Source organism: Cherax quadricarinatus, chromosome 49 (assembly GCF_038502225.1).
Source record: "Cherax quadricarinatus isolate ZL_2023a chromosome 49, ASM3850222v1, whole genome shotgun sequence".
NCBI classification, from domain to species: Eukaryota; Metazoa; Arthropoda; class Malacostraca; order Decapoda; family Parastacidae; genus Cherax; species Cherax quadricarinatus.
Genome location: NC_091340.1, coordinates 21425986 through 21445460, shown reverse-complemented (window position 1 = coordinate 21445460; position 19475 = coordinate 21425986). Strand labels below are relative to the sequence as shown.

The 19475-nt window shown below is 39.9% G+C and overlaps 1 protein-coding gene across 1 annotated transcript in view; it reads right to left on the bottom strand.

Moving 5' to 3' along the window:
• Nucleotides 1-19475, bottom strand: part of Arms (Ankyrin repeat-rich membrane spanning) — a 707292-nt gene that overhangs the window by 401249 nt on the left and 286568 nt on the right. The window contains exon 14 of the mRNA XM_070095086.1: nucleotides 68-287. Within this exon, the coding sequence (XP_069951187.1) occupies nucleotides 68-287 (220 nt within the window). The remainder of the gene's footprint in view (nucleotides 1-67; nucleotides 288-19475) is intronic.

Below are 19475 nucleotides of genomic sequence, written 5' to 3'. Positions count from 1 at the left end.
CCAAAGATAACTATAACCTTGAGGAGCCAGGTAGGTAGGTAGGTAGGCAGGTAGCAGGACCACTGACCTTGGTGATGATGTGAGGATCGATGGCCAGGAGGATGATGAAGGGTGCCGAGGAGTCAGTGAAGAGTGTGTGCACAGCATCAAGCACTGAGAGCACCTTCTCTTGTTCACAGCTGTCAAGACCATCGACCACAACCACCAGACGTGTTTGTTGTGAAGTGAAGGCATCCAGACACTTAACCTGTTGTAACAGCCACACTGTTAGTAAACCACCAGACACTTAACCTGTTGTAACAGCCACACTGTTAGTGAACCACCAGACACTTAACCTGTTGTAACAACCACACTGTTAGTGAACCACCGGACACTTAACCTGTTATAATAACCACACTGTTAGTGAACCACCAGACACTTAACCTGTTGTAACAACCACACTGTTAGTGAACCACCGGACACTTAACCTGTTATAATAACCACACTGTTAGTGAACCACCAGACACTTAACCTGTTATAATAACCACACTGTTAGTGAACCACCAGACACTTAACCTATTATAACAACCACACTGTTAGTGAACCACTGGACACTTAGCCTGTTATAACAACCACACTGTTAGTGAACCACCGGACACTTAACCTGTTAAAGGAACCATACTGTTAGTGAAAGTAACCTCAAGATAGCAAGGGTTACACCAGTACATAAAGGTGGTGACCCAACAGATGTAAACAACTACTATAGGCCAACATCAAACTTGCTTTTACTATCCAAAATCTTCGAAAAACTTATACACAAGAGATGATACTCCTTTATAACATCAGAAAGCATCCTCAACTCCAGCCAGTTGAGCTTCAGGAGAAACAAAAGCACAAATGACACAATTATAAAAATGCGAGACCTGCTTTACACAGCACTTGGAAAAATTAATATCCACTAGGACTCTTTATCGACCTATGGAAAGTTTTTGATACAGTAGACCACAGCATCCTACTTCACAAACTTGATCATTACAGAATCAGAGGTCATGCACTTGCATATATCAAGTCTTACAGCACTAATAGACTGCAATACATCTCTATTAACCCATAAACGGTCCAAACGTATATATACGTTTTTACTGCTAGTGCCCCAAACGTATATATACGTTTTTACCGCTAGTGCCCAAACGTATATATACGTTTTATGTGTCCTACATTTAACATTGCCACGATAAGCCCGAGTCGCCTAGACATGTGAGAATGGGTGTGAGCACTCACTGTGCACCATATTAAAATAATTGGGGATGCCTGGGTACCATATGCTCTTTTTTCCTATTAAAAAAAACAATGTTTTTTTTCTCAAAAAAGTTGAGGCAGTACGGTAGTGAACATATATATACGTTTGGACCGTTTACGGGTTAAGGACATAATCTCCTCAACAAGAACTCTGAACACTGGTGTTCCACAGAGAAGCGTCCTTGGCCCCCTACTTTTCCTTTTATACATCAATGACCTTCCAACTGTATAGCAACAACTTACACCTATTCTTTTTGCTGACAACACAATTTTTGTCCTCTCCCACCCTAATCTTGCCTCATTCAACACTATTATTAATGAAGAGCTCGTAAAAATATCAACATGGACGATTACCAATAAACTTACACTTAATATTGACAAAATCTTCTATATTATGTTTGGGAGCAGAGGAAGTGACATCCAGCTGTCTGCACCCTGACAGCAACTTGATATTCAACACCCATATCCAACATATAACAAAAAAAGTATCCAAACCTCACCTACACTGTGCCTGGGGATCCACAACAGCAACTCACCTCAAGCCAATAATAACCCGTTGAAAAGCCGAAGTACGAATGACCACACAGTCCACTGCTAGACAACACCCCCCTCCTCCACTCTTCAAAGACCTAAACATACTCACTATACAAAACATTCACTCCTACTACTGTGCAACCTGCATATACAGAACAATAAATTCTAATATTAATCTCGACCTGAAGCACTTTCTTGATAGTTGTAACAGGACCTACAGACAATACTATGCACAAAAATCTCTATGAACAAAAATCTTTATGAACAAAAACCTCTATGACATTCCCTTGTCTAACTAAATCTATTCAATGTACATAAAAGGGCCCAAAATCTGGAACTCTCTGCCAGACATCTCCAGAACCAGTGACTCAGCCAGCATCCTCAAAACTACTGTTAAAAAACACCTTCTCTCCCTAATATATCCCAACATCAGCTAAACATGTGAAAATTACATTTCCATGTTCTCAATATTATGAACACGTATAAAACAGTAGTATAATCTTATTTTCAATATCTGTAATCCTCCAAGACATTAAAAAATTTATTGTGTCCCTTTTACTTTAATAATCAAACCTGTAATTCCTTATTAATTAAACTTGATAAAAGCCTATATGTAGATTGAACTAATATGATATTTGATACTCTTGTATTCACTGTAATTTCTAAATTTATACACCTACCATCCGACTTACGACCTGCTTGGCATACGACTTACGACCGTGTTTTTTATGTCAAATTTCTGGTAAATAAACTGTTTGTGTTGTACACAATGTTTATCCTAAACCTTACAGTATAAAATACAGTACTAACAGCATAAAAAGTACAATAAAAAATGAAATACCAAAATAAAACAATAAAATAAAGTCATTACAAAAATGTGATATTGATATTCAGTAGTAAAGTTCGACATATGTCCATTTTGACTTACGACCAGTTGGTCAGAACCAAGCTCAGTCATAAGTTGGATGGTAGGTGCCTACATTAACCCAAGTGACTGTGTGTATAAAATTACTCATACTGTTATTGCTTTATTAGTCTTAAGTTAATCTTAAGTTTGCCAGAAATGTTCTGCATATTAAGGGAATTTCTGCATGTACATCTAAATGTAATTCACCTTTATACAAACATTGTATCATGCTAAAAAAAAGTATAATTATTATTATTATTATTATCATCATTTTTTTTTCAACAAACCGGCTGTATCCCACAGAGGCAGGGTGGCCCAAAAACAAAAACGAAAGTTTCTCTTCTTAAATTTAGTAATCTATAAAGGAGAAGGGGTTATTAGCCCTTTGCTCCCAGCATTTTAGCCGCCTCTTACAACACGCATGGCTTACGGAGGAAGAATTCTGTTCCACTTCCCCATGGAGATAAGAGGAAATAAACAAGAACAAGAACTAGAAAGAAAATAGCAGAAAACCCAGAGGGGTGTGTGTATATATATGCTTGTACATGTATGTGTAGTGTGACCTAAGTGTAAGTAGAAGTAGCAAGACGTACCTGAAATCTTGCATGTTTAAGAGGCAAAAAAAGACACCAGCAATCCTACCATCATGTAAAACAATGACAGGATTCCGTTTTACACTCACTTGGCAGGACGGTAGTACCTCCCTGGGCGGTTGCTGTCTACCAACCTACTACCTACAATTCTTTCTTTCAACACACCGGCCGTATCCCACCGAGGCGGGGTGGCCCAAAAGGAAAAACGAAAGTTTCTCCTTTTACATTTAGTAATAATACAAGAGAAGGGGTTACTAGCCATTTGCTCCCGGCATTTTAGTCGCCTCTGACAACATGCATGGCTTACGGAGGAAGAATTCTATTCCACTTCCCCATGGAGGCAAGAGGAAATAAACAAGAACAAGAACTAGCAAGAAAATAGAAGAAAGCCCAGAGAGGTGTGTATATATATGCTTGTACATGTATGTGTAGTGTGACCTAAGTGTAAGTAGAAGTAGCAAGACGTACCTGAAATCTTGCATGTTTATGAGAGAGAAAAAAGGACACCAGCAATCCTACCATCATGTAAACCAATTACAGGCTTTCGTCTTACACTCACTTGGCAGGATGGTAGTACCTCCCTGGGTGGTTGCTGTCTACCAACCTACTACCTACAATTATTATTATTAATTATTATACAGTGGAACCTCGGTTTTTGATTACTTTCTTCGTCAAAATTTTGTCCCAGCTTTCATACATCCACTCAGTTTTCACAGAGTTGACAATGGTCCGCCGTACCAAATACATCTGCCTGCCCACACCCACACAAAGCTTCCCATGCATTCTGACTCAGTCTGGCTTTGTTTCTCATTGAGTGAGCATTGTGAGAAAGTGCCTTCTTCAGTGATTAAAGACATGTGTGCAAAGTGGAATGAGTTGCAAACTTTTGTGGAGAAATATCATCCTAACAAAGCTGTTGCAAGCCATGTCTGCAACATGTTCAATGACAATATCTTGTCCCATTTTAGGCAAATCTTAAAGAGATGCCAGAAACAGCCCTATCTGGACAAATATTTTCTGCGACAGGGATTCAGTGACTCTCAAGTTGGTACTAGTGCCAGTAAAAGACAAAGAAGGGAAGTAACCCTGGATAGGGCCTTGACACTTGAAATCTTTATGGAGGGGGATACCCCTTCCAAACAATAACCTCTCCTCCTCCCTCACCCCTCGTCGCTGTTTTCCATATGCCAACATGAGTCTTCAATAAGGTAAAAGTGATGTTAAATGTTCATTTATCCATTTCATTAGTCATTTATATTTATTTCTTACTGTTTTCTGTATGTAAAACTATAGTTATTCTCTATAAAAAGTTTTTTTGTTAATATTTTTGGGTTTCTGGAACGGATTAATTGGAGTTACATTAATACTCATGGGAAATATGGCTTCAGTTTTCGTAAAATTCAGTTTTCATCAGACTTTCTGGAATGAATTAATCACGAAAACCGAGGTTCCACTGTAATTATTATTATTATAACTAGGCACTTAACCTGCTGTAACAACCACTGTTAGTGAGAACCCCTCCATACAACGGACACTGAAATAACACAACCTCAATATAAAGGCCCTCATTAGGGCACACATCCAACACATCTCAGTGTGAAATAACTCGATATAGTAAACACTGGTTTAATGAATCTTGATTAAGTAAATCTTGGTAAAATGAACCTTGATTTATCAGCCCTCAAGTTCACAATAGCTAATTAGAGAGTTGATAACTGTTTGTTTATACTCACTTGTTATATCTTGGAAATTGGTCATCCTGTGTTATTTAACTATTGTAAGAGAATATGATCATCACTTAATATTATAGCGCGAAAGTCCCCGTTTATAGCTAGAATAGAGACTTTCGGTGTTATATTATTATCTGTTAAAATATATAAAAAATACCATGGTATTGCCCCTATTTTATTATTATTATTATTATTATTGTTATTTTCACTATTTTGTAATTATCACTATTATTTTACTATTATGGGTAGGATTTCTTATGTATATAGAGCATAAGTCTCGGAACCATCCGGTAAATTGTTCAATTGTTTATGTCCGACTGACTGACGTTTGGGTCAGGTGATCCAACCTGACGATGGGTCAACAGACTGGCAGGTAGTCAGTCCGCTCCCTGTTCTAGCCTTGACAACTGATCGTATATTGGTTCTCTCTTAGGGTGTACAGTTTGAATGGGTTTGAGAATTAGTCTCTAGAGCTGACTCAGTTTGTTCCTCATTGCTCTGAAGATTGTTTTGATATTTATATTCTTGGTCAGTCCAGTAACCCATATAGATACGTCTTCTCAGACAAACTCTTGCTTTCTACTTCCTTTACGGCCGGATTCAAAGGTCTTGTTGAATCTTGTACATTTTGTAGTTTGAGTTTACACAGTCTTGTTAAGACAAAGACGTAAATGTTAGTGAAGACTTAATTACAGGAAGAAAAATGAATCTTCCTTATTAATGTGATACTTCCATGATTTTGAACTAAATATGTATATTGTAAATTTATTGTACAAAGTATTATTATAATATTAGGTACAGAGATAAGATAAAGTATTATATTTAAATACTTTATTAAATTGGAATATTATTCTATGGAGTTTCCTAGTTGAAATTATTTCCCCTAGACTCTAAAATACCTTTAACTAACTCTGATCCAAAATCTTGTTGCATAAGAAAAAAATAGTAACAGACCACATTCTGAAGTTCTTTATAAAATTTCTTATTCGCAACAAATGGGGTACCTGTCCGGGATCTCTGTTGTTCTAAGACATTGATCAAAAGAACAATATTAAAGCTATATACTGGGAATTTATCTTTAGTTAATTTCAAAATTTTGATCATGGAAGATCACATTAAAGAGTTATTTGAAGATTTAACATTGTCAAAGCTAGACTCCTTGAAACTTCAAACGTGCTGGCAGATAGCCCGTAAATTGGGAGTACCATACGATAGATATTACACAGCCAATACCGTAAGGGCAATAATTAGAAACAAATTGTTTCCAGGGGCCTCTGACGATCATGTAGCAGAAGATTCTGACTCTGAAAGTTTAGTTTCTCAAGTAAGCTACCAGTCGAGATTCGAAGTATTAGAAGAACAATTTCAAGGAGGTGATCTTGAAATTGAACCCGATAGATTAGGCCCCGCTTTGGCTTCTAGTAAAGTAGATGAAGTATTGCAGGGTACAGCCGCTGTTCTGCATTCGCCCGTTACTGAAAGAATTCCTATTAATGGTCAGTCTGTCACTCACCAGGGAGCACGTCCAAAGGAATATCCACGTACCGCCAATTCAATTCCTTCCTTTTCGATACTGTCGGGGCATATTTCTCAGTCAGTTTGAGAAATTAGAGAGACTATTTATTTTACAGACTGCTCAAATTGAGGCTCAGCGTAAATTAAATGAAGAAGACTTTCAAAGGGAAACACTCCGCTATATAAGACAACAACAAGAAGGTAATGTGAGTGAAAGATGTAATGAATCCTCAAATGATGCTTTTAATATACAAAAAGCTGCATCTATGGTTCCAAGGTTTAATGACGGAGATTTAGATACTTATTTTGAAGTCTTTGAGAATCAAGCACGTGCTATGCGCTGGCCCCGACAACACTGGGCAACCTTGTTACATACTTCGTTGTCTGGTAAAGCTCAAAGTTGTACGGCTTCGTTACCTTTTGAGAAGTACTGTATGTGAATTATGATTCCGTTAAGAAGGCTATCCTTGAGGCTTATGATCTCCTCCCAGTAAGTTATCAAAAAACCTTTAGAGCATTAAAACGCCAGCCAACTCAGTCGTATGTAGATTTTGCATGTGAAAAGAAAATCGCTTTTGAGAGATGGTGTAGAGCTTCTAACTGTAAAACTATGGAAAATCTTTCTCAGTTGATCCTGCATGAGGATTTCTATAATAATTTACCAGAAGACGACGCCCAAGACCTGGACAATTGTTACTATCTTGCTAATGGTATATTAATGAGAAAGGAAAAGTCTCTTTTGTCTTCTGACGATTATCTGTCTACCAGCAAACATCTAGTAGTGCTACCTAACACCTTTAGAGAATTGGCTATTAGTTTCGCCCACCATAGTCCCATGGGAGGACATTTGGGAGTAAAGAAAACGCTGGGCAAAATAGCCAAGCATTTTCATTGGCCCAGAATGAAGGAGACTGTAGAAAGCTATCTAAAAAGTTGTCAAGTCTGCCAAGTGACCGGCAAACCTTCGCACACCCTTCCACCAGTTCCCCTCATTCCGATTCCCGTCAGTGGTGAGCCCTTCTCACGCCTGATAATAGTTTGTGTTGGTCCGTTACCCAGGACTAAACAAGGGAATCAATATCTGTTTACAATTATGGATGTCGTTACTCGATATCCGGAGGCTATCCCTTTGAGAAAAATTAATTCTTGCATCATTGTTCGAGCTCTGCAAAAAATTTTCTTTCAGGTGGGGATTCCCCGAATAATTCAATCAGATCAAGGTTCAAATTTTACCTCTAAGATGTTTCGCGATGCCTTATCTCGCCTTGGAATTAAGTCCGTATTTTCTGTTGGTTATCACCCTCAGTCACAAGGAGCCCTCGAGCGATTTCATCAAACATTAAAATCAATGTTGAGAGCGTACTGCGAGCAGTTTTCCCGAGATTGGGACGAGGGAATACCATTTCTCTTGTTCGCCTTAAGGGAAAGCGAACAAGAAAGCACTGGGTTTAGTCCATTTGAATTAATTTACGGACACCAAGTACGCGGCCCCCTCGCCGTACTAAAAGATTCATGGACCGGAAAATCAGAACCCTCGTTTAAAACAACTCCATCTCTAATGCAAAAATGTTTGTCACAATTGAGGGAATTAGCCTCAAAAACTTAGCTAAGGCCCAATCCAAGATGAAGCATTGTTATGACAAACACACACGCTCTCGCTTCTTTAAACCAGGTGACAGTGTGATGGCACAGAAATTTTTACCTGGACACGCTCTGCAACCTAGATACGAAGGTCCTTTGGAAGTGATTGAGCGGCTCAATGAGGTAAATTATGTACTACAAACTCCAGGAAAGAGAAAAGCAAAACGTACTTATCACATAAACCAACTTAAGGCTTACCACCCTAGTCTCGTACCAATTACGACAGTTCTTCCTTTAGCTGAAACTGAAAATGTACGTCTGCCCAGCATCTCTAAAGCCATAGAAGTACGTTTAAAAAATTCAGAGACATTGCAATCTCTTGATACCTTTCTTATGAATCATGATTTGGAAAAAGCAAAAGATGTCAAAGACTTGATATTACGTTATGAGGTTTCATTCGATGACGTCCCTAGGTGTTGCACATTGGGAATTCACGACATAGATGTACAAGGAGCTAAGCCTTGCAAACAGCCACCTTATAGGGCAAGTCCACTCAAACAAGAAGCATTAAACAAAGAAGTAGAATTCTTGTTGTCCCATGGACTCATAGAACGGAGTAAAAGTCCGTGGGCCTCACCCTGTATATAGTTCCCAAGCCTGATGGAACTTCTAGAATATACACTGATTATCGTAAGGTTAATGCTCTCACGGTACCAGATGGCTTCCCACTGCCCCGTATTGATGATCTAATAGACAGAGTATCAGGAGCCGCTTATGTTACCCGCCTGGATTTATTAAGGGGCTATTACCAAGTGCCGCTTACCCAGCGAGCCCAAGAAATATCCGCATTTACTATACAAGGCGGATTATTCAATTATCGCGTTATGCCCTTCGGGTTGTGTAACGCGGCCTCTACCTTTCAGCGCCTGATGAACCTGCTGACCAATGATTTAATGGGAGTGGATGCATATCTAGATGATCTTGTTATATATAGCAATGAATGAGAGCAACACTTAATTCGCCTGGAAACCTTATTTAAGAAGTTAGAAAAGTACAACTTCACCATAAATTTAGCCAAGTGTCAGTTTGGACAAGCCAAGATTAAATACCTCGGTTTTTGTATAGGCCAGAGTGAGGTACGTCCTGTTGATGTAAAAGTTAGGGCCATTGCCGAGTTTCCTATCCCTCAAGATAGAAAGTCTGTACAGAGGTTCCTTGGAATGACTGGTTATTATCGACGTTTCTGTCCTAATTTTTCTCAGGTTGCGTCTCCTCTTACTGAGTTGACCAGTAGTAAGATGAAGTTTTGCTGGTCGAAAGATTGTGAGATAGCTTTTAATCGGTTGAAGCGGTTGCTTTCTTCGTCACCCGTATTGAAAAGTCCTGACTTTAATCAACCCTTCTATTTACACATTGATGCCAGCGGTTATGCTGTGGGGGCGGTGTTACTTCAGAAATCCCCCTCTACTGATATTTTGCATCCTATATCTTATTTTTCTTCAAAGTTGAAACGTCACCAAAAGAATTACGCCACTGTAGAGAAAGAAGCTCTTGCCCTAGTAATATCTTTGGAACATTTTGACATTTATCTGGGAACCTCCCCCCATAAAATTATGGTATTTTCTGATCACAACCCTTTAATTTATATAAATTCTATGAAATCAAAGAACACCCGAATCCTCAGGTGGGCTCTGAGGATCCAACCTTATCTGATTAGTATTCAACACTTAAGTGGGTCCCATAACATAACTGCTGATGCTCTTTCTCGCCCCTGAAAAAAAAATGTATACCTTAAAATGTAAAGTAAAGTAATGAGTACCCTCAGAGCCTAATTTATTTTTTTTTTTTTATCACACCGGCCGATTCCCACCAAGGCAGGGTGGCCCGAAAAAGAAAAACTTTCACCATCATTCACTCCATCACTGTCTTGCCAGAAGGGTGCTTTACACTACAGTTTTTAAAAACATTAAAAGAGTGCAGGACTGTACTTCCCATCTCCAGGACTCAAGTCCGGCCTGCCGGTTTCCCTGAACCCCTTCATAAATGTTACTTTGCTCACACTCCAACAGCACGTCAAGTATTAAAAACCATTCGTCTCCATTCACTCCTATCAAACACGCTCACGTACGCCTGCTGGAAGTCCAAGCCCCTTGCACACAAAACCTCCCTTATCCACTCCCTCCAACCTTTCCTAGGCCGACCCCTGGAAGCCACTCCAGATAGTTCTTCTGGCCATTGTTCCAAAAGCTCATCCTCTGGCAAATAACCATGCTGTTCGAGTTATTTCTTCTCCATTCTTCCGTCGTACTACTTGCCTTATTTACCAAGAGGAAGCTTACTATAAAGGAGATATTACCAAGGACGCTTGCAAACTCCCTACTGCGACCTATTGTCGTACGGGGGGGGTGTTATATCTTTGAAATTGGTCATCCTGTGTTATTTAAATATTGTAAGAGCATATGTTCATCACTTAATATTATAGTGCGAAAGTCCCCGTTTATAGCTAAAATAGAGACTTTCGGCGTTATATTATTATCTGTTAATATATGAAAAATACCATGGTATTATCATTATTATCGCTATTATTGTTATTATCGCTATTATCATTATTATCACTATTTTGTAATTATCACTATTATTTTACTATTATGGTTAGGTAGGATTTCTTGTGTATATAGAGTTTAAGTCTCGGAACCATCCGGTGAATTGTTCAGTTGTTTATGTCCGGTTGGCTGACGTGGCTCAGCTGATCCAACCTGACGACACGTCAACAGACTGGCAAGTAGTCAGTCTGCACCCTGCTCTAGCCCTGACAACTGATCGTATATTGGCTCTTACGGTGTACAGTTGAATGGTTTTGAGAATTGGACTCACTTTGTTCCTCATTACTTTGAAAGACTCTTTTGATATTTATATTCTTGGTCAGTTCAGTAAGCCATAGATACTTTACGGCCAGATTCAAAGGTCTTGTTAAATCTTGTACCTTTCGTATTTTGAGTTTACAGTCTTGTTAAGAAAGAGACGTAAATATTAATGAGGACTTAGATACAGGAAGAATAATTAAACTTCCTTATTAATATGACATTTCCATGATTTGGAACTAAATGTATATGGTAATTTTATTGTACAAAGTATTAAGTTAAATTAACTACAAAGAGAAGATAAAGTATTGTATTTAAATACTTTAATAAATTTGAATATTATTCTATGGAGTTTCCCAGTTGAAATTATTTCCCCTAGACTCTAAAAGACCTTTAAAGAACTCGGATCCAAAAATCTTGTTGCATAAAAAATAAATGGTAACAGGCCACATTCTGAAGTTCATTAAAAAATTTCTTATTTGCAACAATATATATATACATATATATATATATATATATATATATATATATATATATATATATATATATATATATATATATATATATATATATATATATATTAGTATATATGCTGGTTTCTTTTTCTGTCTCATAAACACGCTAGATAACAGGGATATCTTGCTACTCCTACTTACACTTTGGTCACACTTCACAGACACGCACATGCATATATATATACATACATAACCGAGGAAGAAGTGAAGAGGCTTCTGAGTGAGCTAGATACCTCAAAGGCAATGGGGCCAGATAACATCTCCCCATGGGTATTGAGAGAGGGAGCAGAGGCACTATGTGTACCCCTAACAACAATATTCAACACATCTATCGAAACAGGGAGATTGCCTGAGGCATGGAAGACAGCAAATGTAGTCCCAATCTTTAAAAAAGGAGACAGACATGAAGCATTAAACTACAGACCAGTGTCACTGACATGTATAGTATGCAAAATCATGGAGAAGATTATCAGGAGAAGAGTGGTGGAACACCTAGAAAGGAACGATCTCATCAACAGCAGCCAACATGGTTTCAGGGACGGGAAATCCTGTGTCACAAACCTACTGGAGTTCTATGACATGGTGACAGCAGTAAGACAAGAGAGAGAGGGGTGGGTGGATTGCATTTTCTTGGACTGCAAGAAGGCGTTTGACACAGTTCCACACAAGAGATTGGTGCAAAAACTGGAGGACCAAGCAGGGATAACAGGGAAGGCACTACAATGGATCAGGGAATACTTGACAGGAAGACAGCAGCGAGTCATGGTACGTGGCAAGGTGTCAGAGTGGGCACCTGTGACCAGCGGGGTCCCACAGGGGTCAGTCCTAGGACCAGTGCTGTTTCTGGTATTTGTAAACGACGTGACGGAAGGAATAGACTCTGAGGTGTCCCTGTTTGCAGATGACGTGAAGTTGATGAGAAGAATTCACTCGATCGAAGACCAGGCAGAACTACAAAGGGATCTGGACAGGCTGCAGACCTGGTCCAGCAATTGGCTCCTGGAGTTCAATCCCACCAAGTGGAAAGTCATGAAGATTGGGGAAGGGCAAAGAAGACCGCAGACGGAGTACAGTCTAGGGGGCCAGAGACTACAAACCTCACTCAAGGAAAAAGATCTTGGGGTGAGTATAACACCAGGCACATCTCCTGAAGCGCACATCAACCAAATAACTGCTGCAGCATATGGGCGCCTAGCAAACCTCAAAACAGCATTCCGACATCTTAATAAGGGATCATTCAGGACCCTGCACACCGTGTACGTTAGGCCCATATTGGAGTATGCGGCACCAGTTTGGAACCCACACCTAGCCAAGCACGTAAAGAAACTAGAGAAAGTGCAAAGGTTTGCAACAAGACTAGTCCCAGAGCTAAGAGGTATGTCCTACGAGGAGAGGTTAAGGGAAATCAACCTGACGACACTGGAGGACAGGAGAGATAGGGGGGACATGATAACGACATACAAAATACTGAGAGGAATTGACAAGGTGGACAAAGACAGGATGTTCCAGAGATTGGACACAGTAACGAGGGGACACAGTTGGAAGCTGAAGACACAGATGAATCACAGGGATGTTAGGAAGTATTTCTTCAGCCACAGAGTAGTCAGTAAGTGGAATAGTTTGGGAAGTGATGTAGTGGAGGCAGGATCCATACATAGCTTTAAGCAGAGGTATGATAAAGCTCACGGCTCAGGGAGAGTGACCTAGTAGCGATCAGTGAAGAGGCGGGGCCAGGAGCTCGGACTCGATCCCCGCAACCTCAACTAGGTGAGTACATCTAGGTTTTTCTCTGTTTTCTAAATAGCTCTTGTTCTTCTTTATTTCTTCTATTGTCCATGGGGAAGTGGAAAAGAATCTTTCCTCCGTAAGCCATGCGTGTCGTATGAGGCGACTAAAATGCCGGGAGCAATGGGCTAGTAACCCCTTCTCCTGGAGACATTTACTAAAAAAGAGAAGAAGAAAAACTTTATAAAACTGGGATGCTTAAATGTGTGTGGATGTAGTGCGGATGACAAGAAACAGATGATTGCTGATGTTATGAATGAAAAGAAGTTGGATGTCCTGGCCCTAAGCGAAACAAAGCTGAAGGGGGTAGGAGAGTTTCAGTGGGGGGAAATAAATGGGATTAAATCTGGAGTATCTGAGAGAGTTAGAGCAAAGGAAGGGGTAGCAGTAATGTTAAATGATCAGTTATGGAAGGAGAAAAGAGAATATGAATGTGTAAATTCAAGAATTATGTGGATTAAAGTAAAGGTTGGATGCGAGAAGTGGGTCATAATAAGCATGTATGCACCTGGAGAAGAGAGGAATGCAGAGGAGAGAGAGAGATTTTGGGAGATGTTAAGTGAATGTATAGGAGCCTTTGAACCAAGTGAGAGAGTAATTGTGGTAGAGGACCTGAATGCTAAAGTAGGAGAAACTTTTAGAGAGGGTGTGGTAGGTAAGTTTGGGGTGCCAGGTGTAAATGATAATGGGAGCCCTTTGATTGAACTTTGTATAGAAAGGGGTTTAGTTATAGGTAATACATGTTTTAAGAAAAAGAGGATAAATAAGTATACAAGATATGATGTAGGGCGAAATGACAGTAGTTTGTTGGATTATGTATTGGTAGATAAAAGACTGTTGAGTAGACTTCAGGATGTACATGTTTATATAGGGGCCACAGATATATCAGATCACTTTCTAGTTGTAGCTACACTGAGAGTAAAAGGTAGATGGGATACAAGGAGAATAGAAGCATCAGGGAAGAGAGAGGTGAAGGTTTATAAACTAAAAGAGGAGGCAGTTAGGGTAAGATATAAACAGCTATTGGAGGATAGATGGGCTAATGAGAGCATAGGCAATGGGGTCGAAGAGGTATGGGGTAGGTTTAAAAATGTAGTGTTAGAGTGTTCAGCAGAAGTTTGTGGTTACAGGAAAGTGGGTGCAGGAGGGAAGAGGAGCGATTGGTAGAATGATGATGTAAAGAGAGTAGTAAGGGAGAAAAAGTTAGCATATGAGAAGTTTTTACAAAGTAGAAGTGATGCAAGGAGGGAAGAGAATATGGAGAAAAAGAGAGAGGTTAAGAGAGTGGTGAAGCAATGTAAAAAGAGAGCAAATGAGAATTGGGTGAGATGTTATCAACAAATTTTGTTGAAAATAAGAAAAAGTTTTGGAGTGAGATTAACAAGTTAAGAAAGCCTAAAGAACAAATGGATTTGTCAGTTAAAAATAGGAGAGGAGAGTTATTAAATGGAGAGTTAGAGGTACTGGGAAGATGGAGGGAATATTTTGAGGAATTGTTAAATGTTAATGAAGATAGGGAAGCTGTGATTTCGTGTATAGGGCAAGGAGGAATAACATCTTTTAGGAGTGAGGAAGAGCCAGTTGTGAGTGTGGGGTAAGTTCGTGAGGCAGTAGGTAAAATGAAAGGGGGTAAGGCAGCCGGGATTGATGGGATAAAGATAGAAATGTTAAAAGCAGGTGGGGATATAGTTTTGGAGTGGTTGGTGCAATTATTTAATAAATGTATAGAAGAGGGTAAGGTACCTAGGGATTGGCAGAGAGCATGCATAGTTCCTTTGTATAAAGGCAAAGGGGATAAAAGAGAGTGCAAAAATTATAAGGGGATAAGTCTGTTGAGTATACCTGTTAAAGTGTATGGTAGAGTTATAATTGAAAGAATTAAGAGTAAGACGGAGAATAGGATAGCAGATGAACAAGGAGGCTTTAGGAAAAGTAGGGGGTGTGTGGACCAGGTGTTTACAGTGAAACATATAAGTGAACAGTATTTAGATAAGGCTAAAGAGGTCTTTGTGGCATTTATGGATTTGGAAAAGGTGTATGACAGGGTGGATAGGGGGGCAATGTGGCAGATGTTGCAAGTGTATGGTGTAGGAGGTAGGTTACTGAAAGCAGTGAAGAGTTTTTACGAGGATAGTGAGGCTCAAGTTAGAGTATGTAGGAAAGAGGGAAATTTTTTCCCAGTAAAAGTAGGCCTTAGACAAGGATGTGTGATGTCACCGTGGTTGTTTAATATATTTATAGATGGGGTCGTAAGAGAAGTAAATGCAAGGGTCTTGGCAAGAGGCGTGGAGTTAAAAGATAAAGAATCACACACAAAGTGGGAGTTGTCACAGCTGCTCTTTGCTGATGACACTGTGCTCTTGGGAGATTCTGAAGAGAAGTTGCAGAGATTGGTGGATGAATTTGGTAGGGTGTGCAAAAGAAGAAAATTAAAGGTGAATACAGGAAAGAGTAAGGTTATGAGGATAACAAAAAGATTAGGTGATGAAAGATTGGATATCAGATTGGAGGGAGAGAGTATGGAGGAGGTGAACGTATTCAGATATTTGGGAGTGGACGTGTCAGCGGATGGGTCTATGAAAGATGAGGTGAATCATAGAATTGATGAGGGAAAAAGAGTGAGTGGTGCACTTAGGAGTCTGTGGAGACAAAGAACTTTGTCCTTGGAGGCAAAGAGGGGAATGTATGAGAGTATAGTTTTACCAACGCTCTTATATGGGTGTGAAGCGTGGGTGATGAATGTTGCAGCGAGGAGAAGGCTGGAGGCAGTGGAGATGTCATGTCTGAGGGCAATGTGTGGTGTGAATATAATGCAGAGAATTCGTAGTTTGGAAGTTAGGAGGAGGTGCAGGACTACCAAAACTGTTGTCCAGAGGGCTGAGGAAGGGTTGTTGAGGTGGTTCGGACATGTAGAGAGAATGGAGCGAAACAGAATGACTTCAAGAGTGTATCAGTCTGTAGTGGAAGGAAGGCGGGGTAGGGGTCGGCCTAGGAAAGGTTGGAGGGAGGGGGTAAAGGAGGTTTTGTGTGCGAGGGGCTTGGACTTCCAGCAGGCATGCGTGAGCATGTTTGATAGGAGTGAATGGAGACAAATGGTTTTTAATACTTGATGTGCTGTTGGAGTGTGAGCAAAGTAACATTTATGAAGGGATTCAGGGAAACCGGCAGGCCAGACTTGAGTCCTGGAGATGGGAAGTACAGTGCCTGCACTCTGAAGGAGGGGTGTTAATGTTGCAGTTTAAAAACTGTAGTGTAAAGCACCCTTCTGGCAAGACAGTGATGGAGTGAATGATGGTGAAAGTTTTTCTTTTTCGGGCCACCCTGCCTTGGTGGGAATCGGCCAGTGTGATAATAATTTTTTTTTTTTTTTTTTCAACAAGTCGGCCGTCTCCCACCTAGGCAGGGTGACCCAAAAAAGAAAGAAAATCCCCAAAAAGAAAATAATTTCATCATCATTCAACACTTTCACCACACTCACACATTATCACTGCTTTTGCACAGGTGCTCAGAATACAACAGCTTAGAAGCATATACGTATAAAGATACACAACATATCCCTCCAAACTGCCAATATCCCAAACTCCTCCTTTAAAGTGCAGGCATTGTACTTCCCATTTCCAGGACTCAAGTCCGACTATATGAACATAACCGGTTTCCCTGAATCCCTTCACTAAATATTACCCTGCTCACATTCCAACAGATCGTCAGGTCCCAAGTATCATTTGCCTCCATTCACTCCTAACACACTCATGCACGCTTGCTGGAAGTCCAAGCCCCTAGCCCACAAAACCTCCTTCACCCCCTCTTTCCAACCCTTTCGAGGACGACCCCTACCCCTCCTTCCTTCCCCTATAGATTTATATGCTTTCCATGTCATTCTACTTTGATCCATTCTCTCTAAATGACCAAACCACCTCAACAACCCCTCTTCTGCCCTCTGACTAATGCTTTTATTAACTCCACACCTTCTCCTAATTTCCACACTCCAAATTTTCTGCATAATATTTACACCACACATTGCCCTTAGACAGGACATCTCCACTGCCTCCAACCGTCTCCTCGCTGCTGCATTTACCCCCCAAGCTTCACATCCATATAAGAGTGTTGGTACTACTATACTTTCATACATTCCCTTCTTTGCCTCCATAGATAACGTTTTTTGACTCCACATATACCTCAATGCACCACTCACCTTTTTTCCCTCATCAATTCTATGATTAACCTCATCCTTCATAAATCCATCCGCCGACACATCAACTCCCAAGTATCTGAAAACATTCACTTCTTCCATACTCCTCCTTCCCAATTTGATATCCAATTTTTCTTTATCTAAATCATTTGATACCCTCATCACCTTACTCTTTTCTATGTTCACTTTCAACTTTCTACCTTTACACACATTCTCAAACTCATCCACTAACCTATGCAATTTTTCTTTAGAATCTCCCATAAGCACAGTATCATCAGCAAAAAGTAACTGTGTCACTTCCCATTTTGAATTTGATTCCCCATAATTTAATCCCACCCCTCTCCCGAACACCCTAGCATTTACTTCTTTTACAACCCCATCTATAAATATATTAAACAACCAGGGTGACATTACACATCCCTGTCTAAGACCTACTTTTACCGGGAAGTATTCTCCCTCTCTTCTACACACCCTAACCTGAGCCTCACTATCCTCATAAAAGCTCTTTACAGCATTTAGTAACTTACCACCTATTCCATATACTTGCAACATCTGCCACATTGCTCCTCTATCCACTCTATCATATGCCTTTTCTAAATCCATAAATGCAATAAAAACTTCCCTACCTTTATCTAAATACTGTTCACATATATGATTCAATGTAAACACTTGATCTACACATTCCCTACCCACTCTGAAGCCTCCCTGCTCATCCGCAATCCTACATTCTGTCTTACCTCTAATTCTTTCAATTATAACCCTACCGTATACTTTTCCTGGTATACTCAGGAAACTTATTCCTCTATAATTTTTACAATCTCTTTTGTCCCCTTTCCCTTTATATAAAGGGACTATACATGCTCTCCGCCAATCCCTAGGTACATTCCCCTCTTTCATACATTTATTAAACAAAAGTGCCAACCACTCCAACACTATATCCCCCCTGCTTTTAACATTTCTGTCATGATCCCATCAGTTCCAGCTGTTTTACCCCCTTTCATTCTACGTAATGCCTCACGTACCTCCACCGCACTTACATTCTGCTCTTCTTCACTCCTAAAAGATGGTATACCTCCCTGGCCAGTGCATGAAATTACCGCCTCCCTTTCTTCCTTAACATTTAAAAGTTCCTCAAAACATTCTTGCCATCTACCTAATACCTCCCTCTCCCCATCTACTAACTCCCCTACTCTGTTTTTAACTGACAAATCCATACTTTCCCTAGGCTTTCTTAACTTGTTTAACTCACTCCAAAATTTTTTCTTATTTTCATTAAAATTTCTTGACAGTGCCTCTCCCACTCTTTCATCTGCTCTCCTCTTGCACTCTCTTCACCTTTCTTTTACTCTCCATATACTCTGCTCTTCTTATAACACTTCTGCTTTGTAAAAACCTCTCGTAAGCTACCTTTTTCTCTTTTATCACACCCTTTACTTCATCATTCCACCAATCACTCCTCTTTCCTCCTGCCCCCACCCTCCTATAACCACAAACTTCTGCCCCACATTCTAATACTGCATTTTTAAAACTATTCCAACCCTCTTCAACCCCCCCACTACTCATCTTTGCACTAGCCCACCTTTCTGCCAATAGTCGCTTATATCTCACCCGAACTTCCTCCTCCCTTAGTTTATACACTTTCACCTCCCTCTTACTTGTTGTTGCCACCTTCCTCTTTTCCCATCTACCTCTTACTCTAACTGTAGCTACAACTAAATAATGATCCGATATATCAGTTGCCCCTCTATAAACATGTACATCCTGGAGCCTACCCATCAACCTTTTATCCACCAATACATAATCTAACAAACTACTTTCATTACGTTCTACATCATACCTTGTATATTTATTTATCCTCTTTTTCATAAAATATGTATTACTTATTACCAAATTTCTTTCTACACATAGCTCAATTAAAGGCTCCCCATTTACATTTACCCCTGGCACCCCAAATTTACCTACTACTCCCTCTATAACATTTTTACCC